Source organism: Diorhabda sublineata, chromosome 8, assembly GCF_026230105.1.
Source record: "Diorhabda sublineata isolate icDioSubl1.1 chromosome 8, icDioSubl1.1, whole genome shotgun sequence".
NCBI lineage: Eukaryota > Metazoa > Arthropoda > Insecta > Coleoptera > Chrysomelidae > Diorhabda > Diorhabda sublineata.
Genome location: NC_079481.1, coordinates 13,521,171 through 13,541,766, shown reverse-complemented (window position 1 = coordinate 13,541,766; position 20,596 = coordinate 13,521,171). Strand labels below are relative to the sequence as shown.

At 31.2% G+C, this 20,596-nt stretch overlaps 1 protein-coding gene across 2 annotated transcripts; it reads right to left on the bottom strand.

Annotated features, from left to right (window-relative positions):
- Positions 1-6,578: 6,578 nt before the first annotated feature.
- On the bottom strand, positions 6,579-19,672 carry LOC130447484 (uncharacterized). Of its 2 annotated transcripts, XR_008910255.1 has the most exons (4): positions 19,590-19,672; positions 19,312-19,534; positions 17,655-17,823; positions 6,579-7,079 (listed from the first exon to the last, which is right to left on the bottom strand). XR_008910255.1 is itself a non-coding variant. In XM_056784322.1 (3 exons), the coding sequence occupies exons 1-3, from the start codon at positions 19,670-19,672 to the stop codon at positions 17,740-17,742; spliced, it is 390 nt and encodes a 129-aa protein (XP_056640300.1). In that variant the 3' UTR covers positions 17,614-17,739. The 2 variants fall into 2 exon arrangements, 1 of the variants encoding a protein (XP_056640300.1); XM_056784322.1 differs by lacking the exon at positions 6,579-7,079 and having other exon boundaries at positions 17,614-17,823.
- Between the last annotated feature and the right edge of the window lie 924 nt (positions 19,673-20,596).

Below are 20,596 nucleotides of genomic sequence, written 5' to 3'. Positions count from 1 at the left end.
AAAATGCTAGCATAGATAAATTATAGAGGTTAATTCGAAATATTATAATAATAATAATAAATAACCACAATGTTTTTCCATAGACAAATGTGAAATAATTTAATGGGGTTCTTTTTTACTAGAATAATATAATAATTTTCGTATTTTTACATCTACTTGTATCATTTGACTTACTACGAACAGATTTCTTTATTGGTAAGCCGCATAAATTAGAGCAGGGATTATAGCTTCAAGCGGACCATAGATGCTTGCAAGGCATGATATAATGAGAAAGTGTGGAACAAACTTCTCAATTGCTCGAATAGATCAATGTATTTCTTGTCTCTCTTTATAACTCAAAAATTCCTCCTTTGACTGGAGAATATGGGCCAATCGCAGTGACCGCAAAAGATAAAGAATCTTGGATCGCGTGTTTGCTTTAAATTCAATTATCAGATGTGGAAAAACTTCTCGAAGACATTAATAAAGTCACTGACCCCGATGGAATATCTCCAATCGTATTGAAGGAACGCGCAACTGTACTAACAAATCCTTTATGAGAGCTCTTTTCTCTGTAATCTAAAAGAGGTCTCTTTCCTCTAGATTGGAAAATTGCTCGAGTTCAGTTCAGTTCATACCGAAAAAAGGAGCAAGAGGCTCTCAACAATTACCGTCCTATTGCTTTAGTCCAGACATTGCCGAAGGCATGGAGAAAGTCGTTAACCAGCAAATCTTGAGATATATTGAGTCTACTAACATCATCAGCGACCATTAACCCGGCAACCCACGTATGTACTGAAGCTATGGGATATATTGGGAAACCAGATCAATCGCACTGGACATAGTTGGTGCCTTCTTTAAGACCAAAAAGCTATATACACCGCAACATCTTCTTATCTTCTACAAGATCCAGATTCATCCATATTTCGAATATTACTCGCACATTAGAATTTCGGAAGGTATGTTTAGGACCTTGAGGATGCTCGATTTAATAAAGAAGAGAGCAATTCGACTTATAGGCGATCAAAAGTTGACCAGAAACTTGACAGTTTAGATCATAGAAGAAACGTCACTGACCAGATTTTGTTTTACCGATACTACTTCGACAAATGCTGTCCAACATAATTCCATCTAGAGATGTTTTTGCAAGATCTACTCGACAGGCGTACGAGGCTCATGAACATCGAGTTTGCCCGCAGACGCCCACAATGTTAATTTATCAGGATTAATGTAATAGTGTTTATCCTTTTGTGCTTGTTTTTTACATAAAAAAATAACTGATGTTTTTATACGTTGAATATATTCAACAAAAACCAATATATTGGAGCTTGCAGCAAATTTTGTAAACTGTGACTCTTTATTAAACTAAGAATCCAAGCTTTTGGGAAGTATTCTTCCCATCATCGGTGAAAGTTCAATTTGAGAATGAATTCCTAGGAGTTTTCATAACAAGGTAAGTCATGGCAAAAGATTGAGATTTGCCCTCCACTGCGAATTAGAGATAGATCGCTAAATATCATACTTGTGTATCTTGGAATTTCATATTTAGTAATTGTATCACATGTTGTTTTGGGAAAATATATCCATTATTTAATGAATAAATCAACTTCAATTACATATATTAAAAGTTTTTACTATCCAAAAATTTTTAATTGTAAACTTCTTTCTAATTTCTATACTTTTCTGTTTTTAATACTGGAGGAAAAACGATAGAGAAAATATGCTTAGTATTCATAACACTGTTGATACAATAAATTAGGTGATAAACGAAACAAAAAAGAATAAAAAGCGCGGTTAATAGTTGTGCTTAAAAAGATGCGCGGTAAATTGAATTTGATCTACCGCGTAAACTTGTAGAATATGAGAGAAAAATCATTTTGTTTTTGAAATAATTGAACTCCGATCTTAGATATTATCGTTCGGTAATTGACTGTAATTCACTACGTAATTTAATTTTTTTTATAATTAAGTAAAAATAAATGACATTTTTGTTTATAACATAATATATGATAATTAAGAAAAATACAGTATCAAAACAGCCTCGAGCTATAATCATTAAAATAAAAAGGAAGATGTACCAAACCTAGTTTAAAAATTTTTTTTGTACTTCATTTAACGTATTGTTTATCTTCTTCTTCCTCCTGACTCTTGCTACTTGTTCTAGCCAAGTTTTCCTGGGTCTTACTTTCCTTTTCTTTTCTTATATCTTTTTGCACCAATCACATTGAGTCTTTAAGGTGTTCCTCTCTTTATGTGCCCCTACCAGTTTGACTATCGGTACCTGTTTGAGCTTTTCTATAATTATCTCATTTCTTATCTTTTCTATCCACGTTTCCCCTGATATGTTGTTGTTTCATCTCAGCTGTCGTCATTCAACTCTGTGTTTTTTCTCATTTCCCAGGTTTCCCTTCCAGAATAATTATTATGAATGTAACTTAACAACATGAATTTAAAAAAAATGAATATTTTAAAAAAAGAATTGATGTTAATTAAATAATTTTTTGGATTGATTATAGTCATAGATAAACCTAACAACTAGAACTTTTTTTAATCAATTGGTCTAATATTGTCTTTATTTATTTATCAATTAAAATCAGTAGAATGTTATGAATACGTAAATATTATTTATTATTACATATATTTTGTATTATGCTTCTAAAAGTTCTTGATTTTAGGTCTCTTCTGATTTGAAATTAGTTTCTTTCATAATTTTTCAAAGACAAAAAGTTAAAACAAATTTCTTCTTATATAATAGGCGGTGTCAATATCATATTTTCAAGAAGTGTAAACGTCAAAATTTTATCTGTCTTTAAAAAAAAAAACTAGTTCTTAATTAGAGAGACCTAAAATCACGAACAGCTAGAAGCATAAATATATCAAACTTCTAAGAAATAAGAAATTAAAGAAATTTATTTTGTGTTATTTCTATCATCATTATTTATATATCTTTGGTTTAAAAACAAATACATCAGAGATGAAGTGTATTAATTTGTGTACTGTTATTGTTCTCAATTCAATTCCATTATGAGTTAATTTTCGTGCGAATTTATGATTGAATAATTTGAAAATATTCAAATTCTATACCATATAGGAATAAATTACGAAAAAATCAGATTGTCATCTTTGTTCATATTCTACAATTTACAAATCTCTTTTTATGTTCATTTTTTTTCTTATTTTTCAGCTTCTCAGGTTTTCTTTTCAAAATATCAATACATTTTCCTAAATTGAAAGAGCTTACAATATTTTTCTTGACTACATTAGCTGCAAATACGGTTTTATCCGAAATATCTCTCGTGGTCGAAACGGATTTTCTAGGATCTATTATCGTGTCTATAGCGATTCGTCTTTCCATTTTCCAGGCTTCTTGTAGTCTGTTTCTCAAAATAGAGTCACCCAAACAAATATTTCTCCATCTAACATCTGCTCTTGTCGTCGCTAGAAGAGATTTTGGATCTAACAATCTGAAACAAAACAAAAAAATTAGCAAATAATATAAAAACGTAAATAAAATAAAACTTACCTCAAAATAGTTATCCACAATTCCACTGATAAACCAGGTAAATCGAAACAGGAAACTGCTATCACTGGTATAATACGAAACATCTTGAAACTCACTCACTGAATCACAAAATTAAAGTGATTAAGACGATAACGAACCGCCCTTATATAAACTAGTTTACGCGGTTGATCTATTTCATTTTACCGCGAATTACTTAAAGCGCGGAAGTTTACCGCACTTTTTATTTAATTCGCGGTAATTAATTAGTAATGAATTAGATCTACCGCATAAACTTGTGTATAAAAGAGCGTTTCGCTAGCATCTTAATCAGTTTAGTTTTGTTATTCAAAGAGTGAGTTTCAAGATGTTTCGTATTATACCAGTGATCGCAGCTTCCTGTTTTAATTTACCTGGTTTACCAGTGGAATTGTGGATAACTATTTTGAGGTAAGTTTTATTTCATTTACGTTTTCATATTATTTGCTAATTTTTTTGTTTTGTTTCAGATTGTTAGATCCAAAATCTCTTCTAGCGACAACAAGAGCAGATGTAAGGTGGAGAGATATTTGTTTGGATGATTGTATTTTGAGAAACAGACTACAAGAGGTCTTGAAAATGGAAAGACGATTCGCTTTAGACACGATAATAGATCCTAGAAAATCCGTTTCGACCACTAGAGATAATTCGGAAAAAACAGTATTCACAGCTAATATCGCCAAAAAGAAAATGGTAAGTTCTTTTAATCTACGAAAATCTATCGATATTTTGAAAAGAAAACCTGACAAGTTGAAAAATAAGAAGAAAATTGAGCACAAAAATAAATTTATAAGTTGTAGAATATGAATAAAAGTTAAATTGTTACTAAAATATTAATTTTGATTATTTCAATATTTTGAAGTTTCACATCATAAATGATAATAATATTAAAATTTAGTTCGATGTGCTTTGAAAGCGTGTTTTTAAAATTTTTTACACTATATTCATTTTTCATTTCTTAGTTTCTTAATTGATACCACCCGTCTATAATTGCCTCACTGCTTATATACCTACACCTCATCAAAAACTTGTATTAAGCATTAACAATGTACAGTAAGACCTCGCTTAAAGCTGTTCCAATTTAGCGATCTTTTATTTCAATTCGGTATTTCCCTTAAAGTATGTGCAGTTCTAGGTTTCCAAATATGTACATAATAGGTTTGTTCCAACCTGTTAGTTTGGACGTTTTTGGAACGGTTATTGGAAGCGTTCAAATGATATTTTCTGCACAATCTCCGGCTATACTTGGTACTGCTATCGACCAAGTATCGAAAAGTCCTTCCCGGAAATGGTCAACAAACTATAACACGTAATCTAAATTGTGCAGAATCGTCACCATACCAAGAATGGTTTTTTAATTTTGATTTGTTGACATCATTGTAAGTAAAAATTTATTTATACAAAAAAAACAAGAAAGAAGAAGAATGAAGAAAAAATACTGTCATCGACATCTACAGCTACGTCAAGCTCTAAAACTAGAATTATATGCCTTAGGAGAAGTGGTAAAAGGACTATTTGTTTGGATTGAAGAATAAATTGAACACCAAATACTGTAAAGCCATTTTTTCATATTGAAAAAAGGCTAAGGCTAAGGCAAGTGAAATTTTCATAGCTAATCGAGGATGGTTTAATAAATTTAAACGTAGAAATAATCTTTACATTATAATGATCAAAGGAGAAGCAGTAAATAGTGATTAGAAAGCAACGGCTGAATTTCCAGCGACATTAAAAGGCCCGTTTTGGAAAAGAGTGCCAAGACAATGGCACTATCTATCCCATTAAGCGAAACGAGCATCAGGAATTGAAACTGCTAACGATTGCTTAACACTGTTTAACTATTTGACACCATCCTTTTTCTGTCCAATCCTCTTCTTCCTTCTATCAAGAGTTGAAGCAAATGGTACCTCTCGTTCCCTGTCACATGTCCCAGATATGCTGTTGTCCTACTTTTATCGTACCCAGCAATTCTTCTCATTGTCTGTTTTATGTTGATACTGATCCTATAAGCCGACTGTGTATTCCAATTATGTCCAGGAGCATTTGGATGTCACTCATGTTATCGATATCTAAATGTTGATCTTTGAATGCTTTTTGAAAGATGTCTTTTCCAATGCCACACCATGTAATATCTTTTGGTTGTCGAATAATACTAGAAGAACCATAGTTTTATTACCCATTACAATTGATTGGATTATGCTTTCTTGGTCCTCGTGGCAAAGCTCTAAAAATCGCTCGTAACATTCGACTTGAAGCTTCTCGTCGTCTTTCATGTAGCTTCCTTAAAACATTTCTTTTGGAAATGCCGATCTGTGCAAAAATTTATTCTTTGTTTTTAAACGCCGGTCTCTTAAAACTATTTATTCCATTAGTTTAATGCTCTCTGGAGTAGTTTCCGTTACAGCACCTCTCGCACGTGGGACATCTTCTAATGATTCTTGTCCTTTGTGAAACAACTTAGATTAATTTTTCATTATTGAAAATGATGTCCTAACCTCACCTAACTTCCATTCTGTTTTGGTGTTAATCTTCTTTTACACAAAATTTTTATATCAGTTTTAAATTGATTATATTACGTATTTGGAAGGCCTTTAACGCTGAAAAGAATCGAAGTAGCAAGTTGAACCTTTATTGAGACTCTCCGAGATCAAAAAGACTTCATAACGTTCTGTCATTAGACGAGGGCTTGTCATGTGTCGGTTGGTTGCCAAGTAGCCACACCAATGATACCGAGCAAGGTGTGAAGTTGTAGTGAAGGAATAAACACAGTCATCAACAGAATTGTCGCAAGGATATTTTTGGTGGAATAAAACAGAAAAAAACCCGTAAAGTACTAGTTTGTGTTTTTGGCTGTTTTTTTTATTTGTTATATCATCATTTTCAATGGCTAATTTACAGATTGATTGCTCGTGGGCTATTTTTTACCGCATCTACTGAGCTTTGTAATTAGAAACCATAATTGAAAGTTTTTCTTTTCTTTTCAAAACTCATTTTCTTTGTGTGAACAATATTGTTTTCATTTAGAAATCGAAATAAAATTTCTTTTTTTAACAAAATGTGACGCCCCTTGACATTCCTCGTACTAGCTACCGACTATGCGGTTTGCTAGTAAATCCACAATTGCATATTATTAAAATGTTATATTAACAATATATATTACGAGTTGTTAACAACAATGGATCGATTTTTTGAAAATATAATAATATACAATAATAATAAGTTGACTTATATTTTATATTCTACAACTTATAAATATCTTTTTATGTTCCATTTTCTTCTTATTTTTCAACTTCTCAGGTTTTATTTTCAAAATATCAATAGATTTTCCTAGATTAAAAGAACCCTCCAATTTCTTTTTGACGATATTAGCTGTGAATTATGTTTTTTTAGAATTATCTCTAGTGGTCGAAACGGATTTTCTAGGATCTATTATCGTGTCTATAGCGAATCGTCTTTCCATTTTGAAGGCTTCTTGTAGTCTATTTCTTAAAACACGTCCAAACAAATATTTTTCCATCATTCATCTGCTCTTGTCGTTGCTAGAAGAGATTTTGGATCCAACAATCTGAAACAAAACAAAATAATTGTTTTTTACATAAAAAAATAGCTGATGATTTTATCTTCTTTTTTAATGCTTATCTATTAATGGATGTTCGCGACCACATTTTTCATGGCTTCTCTATCTCTAGCGGTATGGATCAATGTCTGAATATCTTGTATACCCGTCCACTGCCTCCCGTTCCGCAACCATGATATCTCTTCCGTCCCAATCCTCTCTTACCTTCAATCTTGCCCTCGACTATCAGCTGAAGGAATTGATATTTATGGCCTCGCATTATATGGCCAAGATATGCAATCTTTCGTTTCTTCACGATGTTAAAGAGTTCACGGTCTTTATTGATACGCCTGTTTTTCACCTTAAGGGTCCAACTCCATCCCGTGAAGAAGCACTGACCAAACGTAGCACCGCAGTCTAAGATCAAGATCAAAGTGGGTACATGTAAAAACATTTTTAAATTTTTTGGGTTTTATACGTTGAATATATTCAACAAAAACTAATATATTGGAGCTTGCACCAAATTTTGTAAACTGTGACTCTTTATTAAACTAAGAATCCAAGCTTTCGGGAAGTATTCTTCCCATCATCGGGGAAAGTTCAGTTTGAGAATGAATTCCTAGGAGTTTTCATAACCAGGTAAGTCATGACAAAAGATTGAGATTTGCTCTCCATTGTGGGTTAGAGATAGATCGCTAAATATTATACTTGTGTATTTTAGAATATCATTTTTATTAATTGAGATCACATGATGTTTTGGGAAAATATGTGCATTATTTAATGAATAATTCAACAAGTTTTTACCATTCAAGAATTTTTAACTGTAAACTTCTTTCTTGGATGGCGAGAATAAATTCAAAAAAACTTTTCAAAATGATCTTTATTTATATTGTGTTTACATCTGTCTGACCCAAGTCTCTATCAGTGTTACCAACCCAACCTTTCAAAATTCCCTTTCTAGAGCGTGAAATTCGAATTAAAATATAAAAATGCTTACATAACTCAATATTAATAACAGCATGCATTATTAATGTGAAATCTAATTCCTCAATCTTTTGCCATGACTGACAAAATGATATTTTAGAAAAAGATATAATTTTTGTTTATATTCTACAACTTATGAATTTATTTTTATGTTCAATTTTCTTCTTATTTTTCAAATTTCCAGGTTTCTTTTCACAATATCGATACATTTCCCTAAATTAAAAGAACTTACCATTTTTTTCGAGACTCGAAACTCACTCACTGAATAACAAAACTAAACTGATTAGGAAGCTAACGAACCGCCCTTATATACACAAGATTACGCGGTAGGTTAAATTTTAATTTACCGCGCACTTTTTCAAGCGCAAATATTAACCTAGCCTATTTTTTCTTCAGTTGAATATATATTTTTATTCAACAATTTCGTATGTATATCGAGAAATAAATCTTCTAAATAAATATATTCGATGTTTTAGTCCGATTTAATCGATTATATCAAATGAAGCAATGAACTAGTTTCACGGACTGAACATGGTTGGCAACTTCTAACTTCTATACTTTTCTGTTTTTAATACTGAAGGATAAGCGATAGAGAAAATAAGCTTAGTATTCATAACACTGTTGATACAATAAATTAGGTGATAAACGAAACAAAAAAGAATAAAAAGCGCGGTTAATAGTTGTGCTTAAAAAGATGCGCGGTAAATTGAATTTGATCTACCGCGTAAAATTGTAGAATATGAGAGAAAAATCATTTTGTTTTTGAAATAATTGAACTCCGATCTTAGATATTATCATTTGGTAATTGACTGTAGTTCACTACGAAATTTAATTTTTTTTATAATTAAGTAAAAATAAATGACATTTTTGTTTATAACGTAATATATGATAATTAAAAAAAATACAGTATCAGAACAGCCTCGAGCTATAATCATTAAAATAAAAGGAATATGTACAAAACCTAGTTTAAAAATTTTTTTTTGTACTTCATTTAACGTATTGTTTATCTTCTTCTTCTTCCTGACTCCTACTACTTGTTCTAGCCAAGTTTTCCTGGGTTTTACTTCTCTTTTCTTTTCTTATATCATTTTGCACCAATCACTATACCATTTAGGAATAAATAACGAAAAAATCAGATTGTCATCTTTGTTCATATTCTACAATTCACAAATCTCTTTTTATGTTCAATTTTTTTCTTATTTTTCAGCTTCTCAGGTTTTCTTTTCAAAATATCAATACATTTTCCTAAATTGAAAGAGCTTACAATATTTTTCTTGACTACATTAGCTGCAAATACGGTTTTATCCGAAATATCTCTCGTGGTCGAAACGGATTTTCTAGGATCTATTATCGTGTCTATAGCGATTCGTCTTTCCATTTTCCAGGCTTCTTGTAGTCTGTTTCTCAAAATAGAGTCACCCAAACAAATATTTCTCCACCTAACATCTGCTCTTGTCGTCGCTAGAAGAGATTTTGGATCTAACAATCTGAAACAAAACAAAAAAATTAGCAAATAATATAAAAACGCAAATAAAATAAAACCTCAAAATAGTTATCCACAATTCCACTGATAAACCAGGTAAATCGAAACAGGAAGCTGGGATCACTGGTATGATACAAAACATCTTGAAACTCACTCACTGAATCACAAAATCAAAGTGATTAAGACGATAACGAACCGCCCTTATATAAACTAGTTTACGCGGTTGATCTAATTCATTTTACCGCGAATTACTTAAAGCGCGGAAGTTTACCGCACTTTTTATTTAATTCGCGGTAATTAATTAGTAATGAATTAGATCTACCGCGTAAACTTGTGTATAAAAGAGCGTTTCGCTAGCATCTTAATCAGTTTAGTTTTGTTATTCAAAGAGTGAGTTTCAAGATGTTTCGTATTATACCAGTGATCGCAGCTTCCTGTTTTGATTTACCTGGTTTACCAGTGGAATTGTGGATAAGTATTTTGAGGTAAGCTTTATTTCATTTACGTTTTCATATTATTTGCTAATTTTTTTTTGTTTCAGATTGTTAGATATAGAATCTCTTCTAGCGACAACAAGAGCAGATGTAAGGTGGAGAAATATTTGTTTGGGTGATTGTATTTTGAGAAACAGACTACAAGAGGTCTTGAAAATGGAAAGACGATTCGCTTTAGACACGATAATAGATCCTAGAAAATCCGTTTCGACCACTAGAGATAATTCGGAAAAAACAGTATTCACAGCTAATATCGCCAAAAAGAAAATGGTAAGTTCTTTTAATCTACGAAAATCTATCGATATTTTGAAAAGAAAACCTGAAAAGTTGAGAAATAAGAAGAAAATTGAGCACAAAAATAATTTTATAAGTTGTAGAATATGAATAAAAACTAAATTGTTCCTAAAATATTAATTTTGATTATTGTATTTCAATATTTTGAAGTTTCACATCATAAATGATAATAATATTATGTCTTTTTCACTCCATAAGGTCATTTTATGTGTTTTTCTATGAATTGATAGAAAAATTGTTACAAAAATACAATAAACAATAAATATTAAAAAATAATTTAAAAACACGCTTGTAAAGCACATAATTAATTTTTTTCAAATAATGAATGAAAAATACTACAACTGGAAATATAGAACAAAGTGCTCCACAATTTTTTCACAAGAATTCTAATATTTTTCATTCATTATTTTTTTAAGTGTATTTTAAAAAAAATTCATTTCGATGTGCTTTAAAAGCGCGATTTTAAAATTTTTCATACTATATTCATTTTTTATTTCTTAGTTTCTCAATTGATACCACCCGTCTATAATTGCTTTACTGCTTATACACCTACACCTCATCAAAATCTTGTATCAAGCATTAACAGTGTACAGTAAGACCTTGCTTAAGACTGTTCCAAGTTAGCGATCTTCTATTTCAACCCGGTATTTCCCTGAAAGTATCTGCAGTTCTAGGTTTCCAAATATGCAAGTAATAGGTTTGTTCCAACCTGTTAGTCTGGATGTTTTTGGAATGGTTATTTTAAGCGTAAGATATTTCCTGGGCAATCTCTGGCTATACATGGTTCTCCGATTAACCAAGTATCGAAAAGATCTTCCCGAAAACGATCAACAAACGATAACTAAGTCTGTTGGAACACAAAAGAGAATCGGTAACACGTAATCTAAATTGCGCAGTATCGCCACCATACCAAGGATGGTTTTTTGAATTGGATTTGTTGACATTATTGTAAGTATAAATTTGTTTATACAGAAAAATAAGAAAAGAAAGCAAGTGATTAGAAGATAAGATTCTGGTGAACTGCAATCTAAAATTAGTGATGCAACTTCAGCAATTGTTGTTAAGAATAAAGAAAAAATACTGTCATCGACATCTACAGCTACATCAAGCTCTAAAACTAGAATTATACGCTTTAGGAGAAGTGGTAAAACGACTATTTGTTTGGATTGAAGAATAAATTGAACACCAAATGCTGTAAAACCATTTTTTCATATTGAAAAAAGCAAGAAGGCTAAAGCAAGTGAAATTTTCATAGCTAATCGAGGATGGTTTAATAAATTTAAACGTAAAAATAATCTTTACATTATAATGATCACAGGAGAAGCAGTAAATGGTGATTAGAAAGCAACGGCTGAATTGAACATAAAAATAAATTCATAAGTTGTAGAATATGAACAAAAATTATATTTTTTTCTAAAATAATCATTTTGTCAGTCATGGCAAAAGATTGAGGAATTAGATTTCACATTAATAATGCATGCTGTTATGAATATCAAGTTATGTAAGCATTTTTATATTTTAATTCGAATTTCGCGCTCTAGAAAGGGAATTTTGAAAGGTTGGGTTGGTAACACTGATAGAGACTGGGTCAGACAAATTTAAACACAATATAAATAAAGATCATTTTGAAAAGTTTTTTTGAATTTATTCTCGCCATCCAAGAAAGAAGTTTACAGTTAAAAATTCTTGAATGGTAAAAACTTGTTGAATTATTCATTCAATAATGCACATATTTTCCCAAAACATCATGTGATCTCAATTAATAAAAATGATATTCTAAAATACACAAGTATAATATTTAGCGATCTATCTCTAATTCACAATGGAGAGCAAATCTCAATCTTTTGTCATGACTTACCTGGTTATGAAAACTCCTAGGAATTCATTCTCAAATTTAACTTTCCCCGATGATGGAAAGAATACTTCCCGAAAGCTTGGATTCTTAGTTTAATAAAGAGTCACGATTTACAAAATTTGTTGCAAGCTCCAATATATTAGTTTTTATTGAATATATTCGACGTATAAAACCATCAGCTATTTTGTTATGTAAAAAACAATTATTTTGTTTTGTTTCAGATCGTTAGATCCAAAATCTCTTCTAGCAACGACAAGAGCAGATGAAAGATGGAAAAATATTTGTTTGGACGTCTGTGTTTTAAGAAATAGACTACAAGAAGCTTTCAAAATGGAAAGACGATTCGCTTTAGACACGATAATAGATCCTAGAAAATCCGTTTCGACAACTACAGATAATTCGGAAACAACAGTATCCACAGCTTATATCGTCAAAAAGAAATTGGCAAGTTCTTTTAATCTAGGAAAATCTATTGATATTTTTAAAATAAAACCTGAGAAGTTGAAAAATTAGAAGAAAATTTAACATAAAAATAGATTTATAAGTTGTAGAATATAAAATATAAGTCAACTTTCAAAAAACCGATCTATTGTTGTTGATCACTCGTAATATATATTGTAAAATAAAACATTTTGTTAATATTCAATTGTGGATTTATTAGCAAACCGCATAGTCGGTAGCTAGTACGAGGAATGTCAAGGGGCGTTACATTTTGTTAATAAAAAATTTATTCCGATTTCTAAATAAAAACAATATTGTTCACACGAAGAAAATGAGTTTTTAGAAGAAAAGAAAAACTTTTAACTGTGGTTTCTAATTACAAAGCTCAGTAGAGGCGGTAAAAAATAGCCCACGAGCAATCAATCTGTAAATTAGCCATTGAAAATGATGATATAACAAATAAAAATACAGCCAAAAACACAAACTAGTACTTCACGGATCTTTTTCTATTTTATTCCACCAAGAATATCCTTGCGACAATTCTTTTGATGACTGTGTTTAGTCCTTCACTACAACTTCACACCTTGCTCGGTATCATTGGTGTGGCTACTTGGCAACCAACCGACACATGACAAGCCCTCGTCTAATGACAGAACGTTATGAAGTCTTTTTGATCTCGGAGAGTCTCAATAAAGTTTCAACTTGCTACTTCGATTCTTTTCAGCGTTAAAGGCCTTCCAAATACGTAATATAATCAATTTAAAACTGATATAAAAATTTTGTGTAAAAAAAGATTAACACCAAAACAGAATGGAAGTTAGGTGAGGTTAGGACATCATTTTCAATAATGAAAAATTAATCTAAATTGTTTCGCAAAGGACAATAATAATTAGAAGATGTCCCACGTGCGAAAGGTGCTGTAACGGAAACTACTCCAGAGAACATTAAACTAATGGAATAAATAGTTTTAAGAGACCAGCGTTTAAAAACAAAAGAAATTTTAGCACAGATGGGCATTTCCAAAAGAAATGTTTAAGGAAGCTACATATGAAAAAATGGCTTTAGAGCATTTGGTGTTCAATTTAGTCTTCAATCCAAACAGATAGTCGTTTTACCACTTCTCCTAAAGCGTATAATTCTAGTTTTAGAGCTTGACGTAGCTGTAGATGTCGATGACAGTATTTTTTCTTTTATCTTAACAACAATTGTTGAAGTTGCATCACTAATTTTAGATTGCAGTTCACCAGAATCTTATCTTCTAATCACTTTCTTTCTTTTCTTGTTTTTCTGTATAAATAAATTTATACTTACAATAATGTCAACAAATCCAATTCAAAAAACCATTCTTGGTATGGTGGCGATTCTGCACAATTTAGATTACGTCTTACCGATTCTCTTTTGTGTTCCAACAGACTTAGTTATCGTTTGTTGACCGTTTCCGGGAAGATCTTTTCGATACTTGGTTAATCGGAGAACCATGTATTGCGCAGAAAATATCTTACGCTTAAAATAACCATTCCAAAAACGTCCAGACTAACAGGTTGGAACAAACCTATTATTTACATATTTGGAAACCTAGAACTGCACATACTTTCAGAGAAATACCGGGTTGAAATAAAAGATCGCTAACTTGGAACAGTCTTAAGCGAGGTCTTACTGTACACTGTTAATGCTTGATACAAGATTTTGATGAGGTGTAGGTGTATAAGCAGTAAAGCAATTATAGACGGGTGGTATCAATTAAGAAACTAAGAAATGAAAAATGGATATAGTGTGAAAAATTTTAAAAACACGCTTTCAAAGCACAATTTTTTTAAAATACGCTTAAAACAATAATGAATGGAAAATATGAAAATTCTTGTGAAAAAATTGTGGGGCACTTTGTTCTATATTTCCAGTTGCAGTATTTTTGTTTCATTATTTGAAAAAAATTAATTATGTGCTTTACAAGCGTGTTTTTGAATTATTTTTCAATATTTATTGTGAAATTTCAAAATATTGAAATACAATAATCAAAATTAATATTTTAGGAACAATTTAATTTTTATTCATATTCTACAACTTATAAATTTATTTTTGTGCTCAATTTTCTTCTTATTTTTCAACTTTTCAGGTTTTCTTTTCAAAATATCGATAGATTTTCGTAGATTAAAGGAACTTACCATTTTCTTTTTGACGATATTAGCTGTGAATTCTGTTTTTTCCGAATTATCTCTAGTGGTCGAAACGGATTTTCTAGGATCTATTATCGTGTCTAAAGCGAATCGTCTTTCCATTTTCAAGACCTCTTGTAGTCTGTTTTTCAAAATACAATCACCCAAACAAATATTTCTCCACCTTACATCTGCTCTTGTTGTCGCTAGAAGAGATTTTGGATCTAACAATCTGAAACAAAAAAAAAATTAGCAAATAATATGAAAACGTAAATGAAATAAAACTTACCTCAAAATAGTTATCCACAATTCCACTGGTAAACCAGGTAAATCAAAACAGGAAGCTGCGATCACTGGTATAATACGAAACATCTTGAAACTCACTCTTTGAATAACAAAACTAAACTGATTAAGATGCTAGCGAAACGCTCTTTTATACACAAGTTTACGCGGTAGATCTAATTCATTACTAATTAATTACCGCGAATGAAATAAAAAGTGCGGTAAACTTCCGCGCTTTAAGTAATTCGCGGTAAAATGAATTAGATCAACCGCGTAAACTAGTTTATATAAGGGCGGTTCGTTATCGTCTTAATCACTTTAATTTTGTGATTCAGTGAGTGAGTTTCAAGATGTTTTGTATCATACCAGTGATCCCAGCTTCCTGTTTCGATTTACCTGGTTTATCAGTGGAATTGTGGATAACTATTTTGAGGTAAGTTTTATTTTATTTACGTTTTTATATTATTTGCTAATTTTTTTGTTTTGTTTCAGGTTTTTAGATCCAAAATCTCTTCTAGCGACGACAAGAGCAGATGTAAGATGGAAAATTATTTGTTTGGGTGACTGTATTTTGAGAAAGAGACTACAAGAGGTCTTGAAAATGGAAAGACGAATCGCTTTAGACATGATAATGATATTATTATTGTATATTATTATATTTTTAAAAAACCGATCTATTGTTGTTAATCACTCGTAATATATATTGTAAAATAAAACATTTTGATAATATTCAATTGTGGATTTATCAGCAAACCGCATAGTCGGTAGCTAGTAAGAGGAATGTCAAGGGGCGTCACATTTTGTTAAAAAAAGAAATTTTATTCCGATTTCTAAATGAAAACAATATTGTTCACATGAAGAAAATGAGTTTTGAGAAGAAAAGAAAAACTTTCAACTGTGGTTTATAATTACAAAGCTCAGTAGAGGCGGTAAAAAATAGCCCACAAGCAATCAATCTGTAAATTAGCCATTGAAAATGATGATATAACAAATAAAAAAACAGCCAAAAACACAAACTAGTACTTTACGGGTCTTTTTCTGTTTTATTCCACCAAAAATATCCTTGCGACAATACTGTTGATGGCTGTGTTTAGTCCTTCACTACAACTTCAGACCTTGCTCCGTATCATTGGTGTGGCAACCGACACGTGACAAGCCCTCGTCTAATGACAGAACGTTATGAAGTCTTTTTGATCTCGAGAGTCTCAATAAAGTTTCAACTTGCTACTTCGACTCTTTTCAGTGTTAAAGGCCTTCCAAATACGTAATATAATCAATTTAAATCTGATAAAAAATTTTGAGTAAAAAAAGATTAACTCCAAAACAGAATGGAAGTTAGGTGAGGTTAGGACATCATTTTCAATAATGAAAAATTAATCTAAGTTGTTTCGCAAAGGACAAGAATCATTAGAAGATGTCCCACGTGCGAGAGGTGCTGTAACGGAAACTACGCCAGAGAACATTAAACTAATGGAATAATAGTATATTATTCAACAAGCCTATAATGATTGCTATTACCCACAAAGATGAAATTGCAACACGAGCCGGAGGCGAGTCTTGTAATATCTGAGTGGGTAATAGCCATTATGCGCGAGTTAAATACTATACTTTATCCACAACTATATATATAAAGCTTATTGAAATAATCCAAAATATATTTCAAATGAACATTATTTTTTATTAATAATAACGTTGTTAATACACAATAAATTTATGTTTATTTACCTACATAATAATTATTAATAGTTACATTATACAATTTTTAAAATTCATGCCAGGGATAACTTTGTCAGCCATCTGAGTCTGATTGATAATCATGGGACTTGGACTGGCACTAGAGCTAGTACAAGGTTTTTCATTGTAATTAGAGCTAGTATAATGTTTGTTAATTTCGTTTGAAATCTGATTTCCTCTTTTTATTTTATTAGTTATGTTGTCATCTATATAACCTTCGGCAACTGTGGTTGATTTCCATTCTCCTAACTATTTTATTGCTGTAATGTCACTTCCTGCGCTAACGCAAATGGTTGCAGATGATCTTCGGAACGAATGTCCTGTGTACAATTCGGGATTTTTTAATTTTAAAAACATAGCAATATGCTTTCCTATAGAAGATAATTTGTTAAAGCCTACTCTTTGAATAGTACATTTGCCATTTTGATAATTTAAAAATAATGATGGGCATTTTTTGCAAATATCTTAAACTTTACCTGATACAGTAAATGATCTAGGAATTGGAAAGTTCTAAGCCGAAAATTACGTTATTATAAGAATACCTTTGTCATCAGATAGGTATGATCTGGCGCTTCTTTAATCAATTTACTGACTTCTTCGGGAGTAAAATCTTAGATTTTTTAGGTCGACGGCCCTCGGACTGACGTTTTAAAAATGCCTGTAAGTGTATGTAAGTATCTAGGTGGATACTATGGTGAATATTCAATGTACTTTTCAGCATAGAATAATATGCCCACAATGATGATGACTTGTATTTTTTAGCATGTTTAACAAAATACACTATGATAACATTTTCAGAAAAAGACGATGTTTTTTGTGCCAGTTGTCAATCCATAAAATTTTTGTACACCGTATCATATTTACCTTTTGACTTGTTATGTAGATTTGCTGTAGAGCTAGCCGCTAATTTTAGAATCTCTGGCGGTGTACAAGACAAATCTTCTAAATACTATTCACTATTAGACATTTCTCTAATGATACCAGAGATAAGAATGTTCGCACCAAATAACTCACAAACCGACTGACAGTATATCTACAAATACAATGACAAGTAAATTTACAAATTGTCAAATTTGACGCAACGATTGAGTGATATTATTCCATATAACTGTCATTATTATTCAATTCTATATGGTAATGCATGGCATTACTTGATAATAATCGCATATTTAACAGATATATTAATTAATAGTTGTGGATAAATAGTTTTAAGAGAACTGTGTTTAAAAACAATAGTTATTTTCCTAACAAGTGCGGAAAGTGATACTTTCCCGCACGCGATTGCAGTTGTCCCGAACGACGCGGAGCGGAGTTCGGGCAAGCAATCAAGTGCGGAAAGACACTGTACGCATTAACTAGGAACATTATTTTTTCTACGACCGTATATACAACGGCCCATTTTTTAAAAATTATTTTATTCCAACAAACATAATAATATACAAAACTTTAACTAAAAACTACTAAGTATTATAAATCTTAATATTGAAAACACAATTTGTTGCATTCTGTAGACTAGTAAGAATTGCCGGTCCAATGGTGTTATTTGGTTTAATGTGGTTTAATTTAGAAGAAGATTGTACTTATTCGGTCACTTCCCAGACGTTTTGAACAACTTTGACGTTTTAGTAACAATTACACACCTGGGTTGTCATAGCAACTGCTATCAAACCACCCGGGTTTGATAGCAGTTGCTATGACATTCCTTTGAAGAATGTACAAGGTTATATAAAAAATATCTTCATTATTTTATATTTTCAAAAAATTAAAAATGCTACAAAAATTTTATTTGATGAACTATTTCGTGAATATTTATTTACCTGTAGTAACAATAGTTATAACCACCGGAGTAAAAAACTATCTAATGAGGTCAAAATATGCATAATTTTACTTTCCCGCACTAGTGACACTTTCAAAGCTAAGATACGTGCGGGAAAGTGGGTTAAAACGCTCGGTCGTAGAGAAAAGTAATTTTAGCACAGATCGGCATTTCCAAATATTTTAAGGAAACTACATGGAAGACGACGAAAAGCTTCGAGTAGAATGTTACGAGCGATTTTTAGAGCTTTGCCACGAGGACTAAGCAAGCATAATACAATCAAATGTAATGGGTAATAAAACTATGGTTCTTCTAGTATTATCCCACAACCAAAAGATATTACATGGTGTGGCATTGGAAAAGACATCTTTCAAAAAACATTCAAGAATCAACATTTAGATATCGATAACATGAATGACATCCAAATGCTCCTGGGCATAATTGGAATACACAGTCGGCTTATAGGATCAGTATCAACATAAAGCAGACAATGAGAAGAATTACTGGGTACGATAAAAGTAGGACAACAGCATATCTGGAACATGTGACAGGGAACAAGAATTAATATTTTAGGAACAATTTAATTTTTATTCATATTCTACAACTTATAAATTTATTTTTGTGCTCAATTTTCTTCTTATTTCTCAACTTTTCAGGTTTTCTTTTCAAAATATCGATAGATTTTCGTAGATTAAAAGAACTTACCATTTTCTTTTTGGCGATATTAGCTGTGAATACTGTTTTTTCCGAATTATCTCTAGTGGTCGAAACGGATTTTCTAGGATCTATTATCGTGTCTAAAGCGAATCGTCTTTCCATTTTCAAGATCTCTTGTAGTCTGTTTCTCAAAATACAATCACCCAAACAAATATTTCTCCACCTTACATCTGCTCTTGTTGTCGCTAGAAGAGATTTTGGATCTAACAATCTGAAACAAAAAAAAATAATAAATAATACGAAAACGTAAATTAAATAAAACTTACCTCAAAATAGTTATCCACAATTCCACTGGTAAACCAGGTAAATCAAAACAGGAAGCTGCGATCACTGGTATAATACGAAACATATTGAAACTCACTCTTTGAATAACAAAACTAAACTGATTAAGATGCAAGCGAAACGCTCTTTTATACACAAGTATACGCGGTAGATCTAATTCATTACTAATTAATTACCGCGAATTAAATAAAAAGTGCGGTAAACTTCCGCGCTTGAAGTAATTCGCGGTAAAATGAATTAGATCAACCGCGTAAACTAATTTATATAAGAGCGGTTCGATATCGTCTTAATCAGTTTAATTGTGTGATTCAGTGTGTGAGTTTCAAGATGTTTTGTATCACACCAGTGATCGCAGCTTCCTGTTTCGATTTACCTCTTTTATCAATGGAATTGTGGATAATCAAAATCTCTTCTACCACGAAACGAACCACGAAATATCAAAAAAATTCTTGGAACGGAATCTCATAGACGAAAAAGAGAATTTTCATCTGTCTTTGAAAAATTACAAAAAAAAATAATTTCAAATCAGAAGAGACCTAAAGTCAAGAACTTTTAGAAGAATAATAAAAAATATATGTAATAATAAATAATATTCACGTGTACATAACATTCTACTGATTTTAATTGATAAATAAATAAAGACAATAACTATAATCAATCCAAAAAAATTATTTAATTAACATCAATTCTTTTTTTAAAATATTCATTTTTTTTAAATCATGTTGTTAAGTTACATTCATGATAATTATTCTAGAAGGGAAACCTTGGTACTGAGAAAAAACACAGAGTTAAATGACGACAGCAGAGATGAAACAACAACATATCTGGGGAAACGAGGATAGAAAAGATGAGAAATGAGATAATTATAGAAAAGCTCAGACAGGTACCGATAGTCAAACTGGTAGGGGTACATAAAGAAAGTAACACCTCAAAGACTCAATGTGATTGGTGCAAAAAGATATAAAAAAAGAAAAGGAAAGTAAGACCCAGG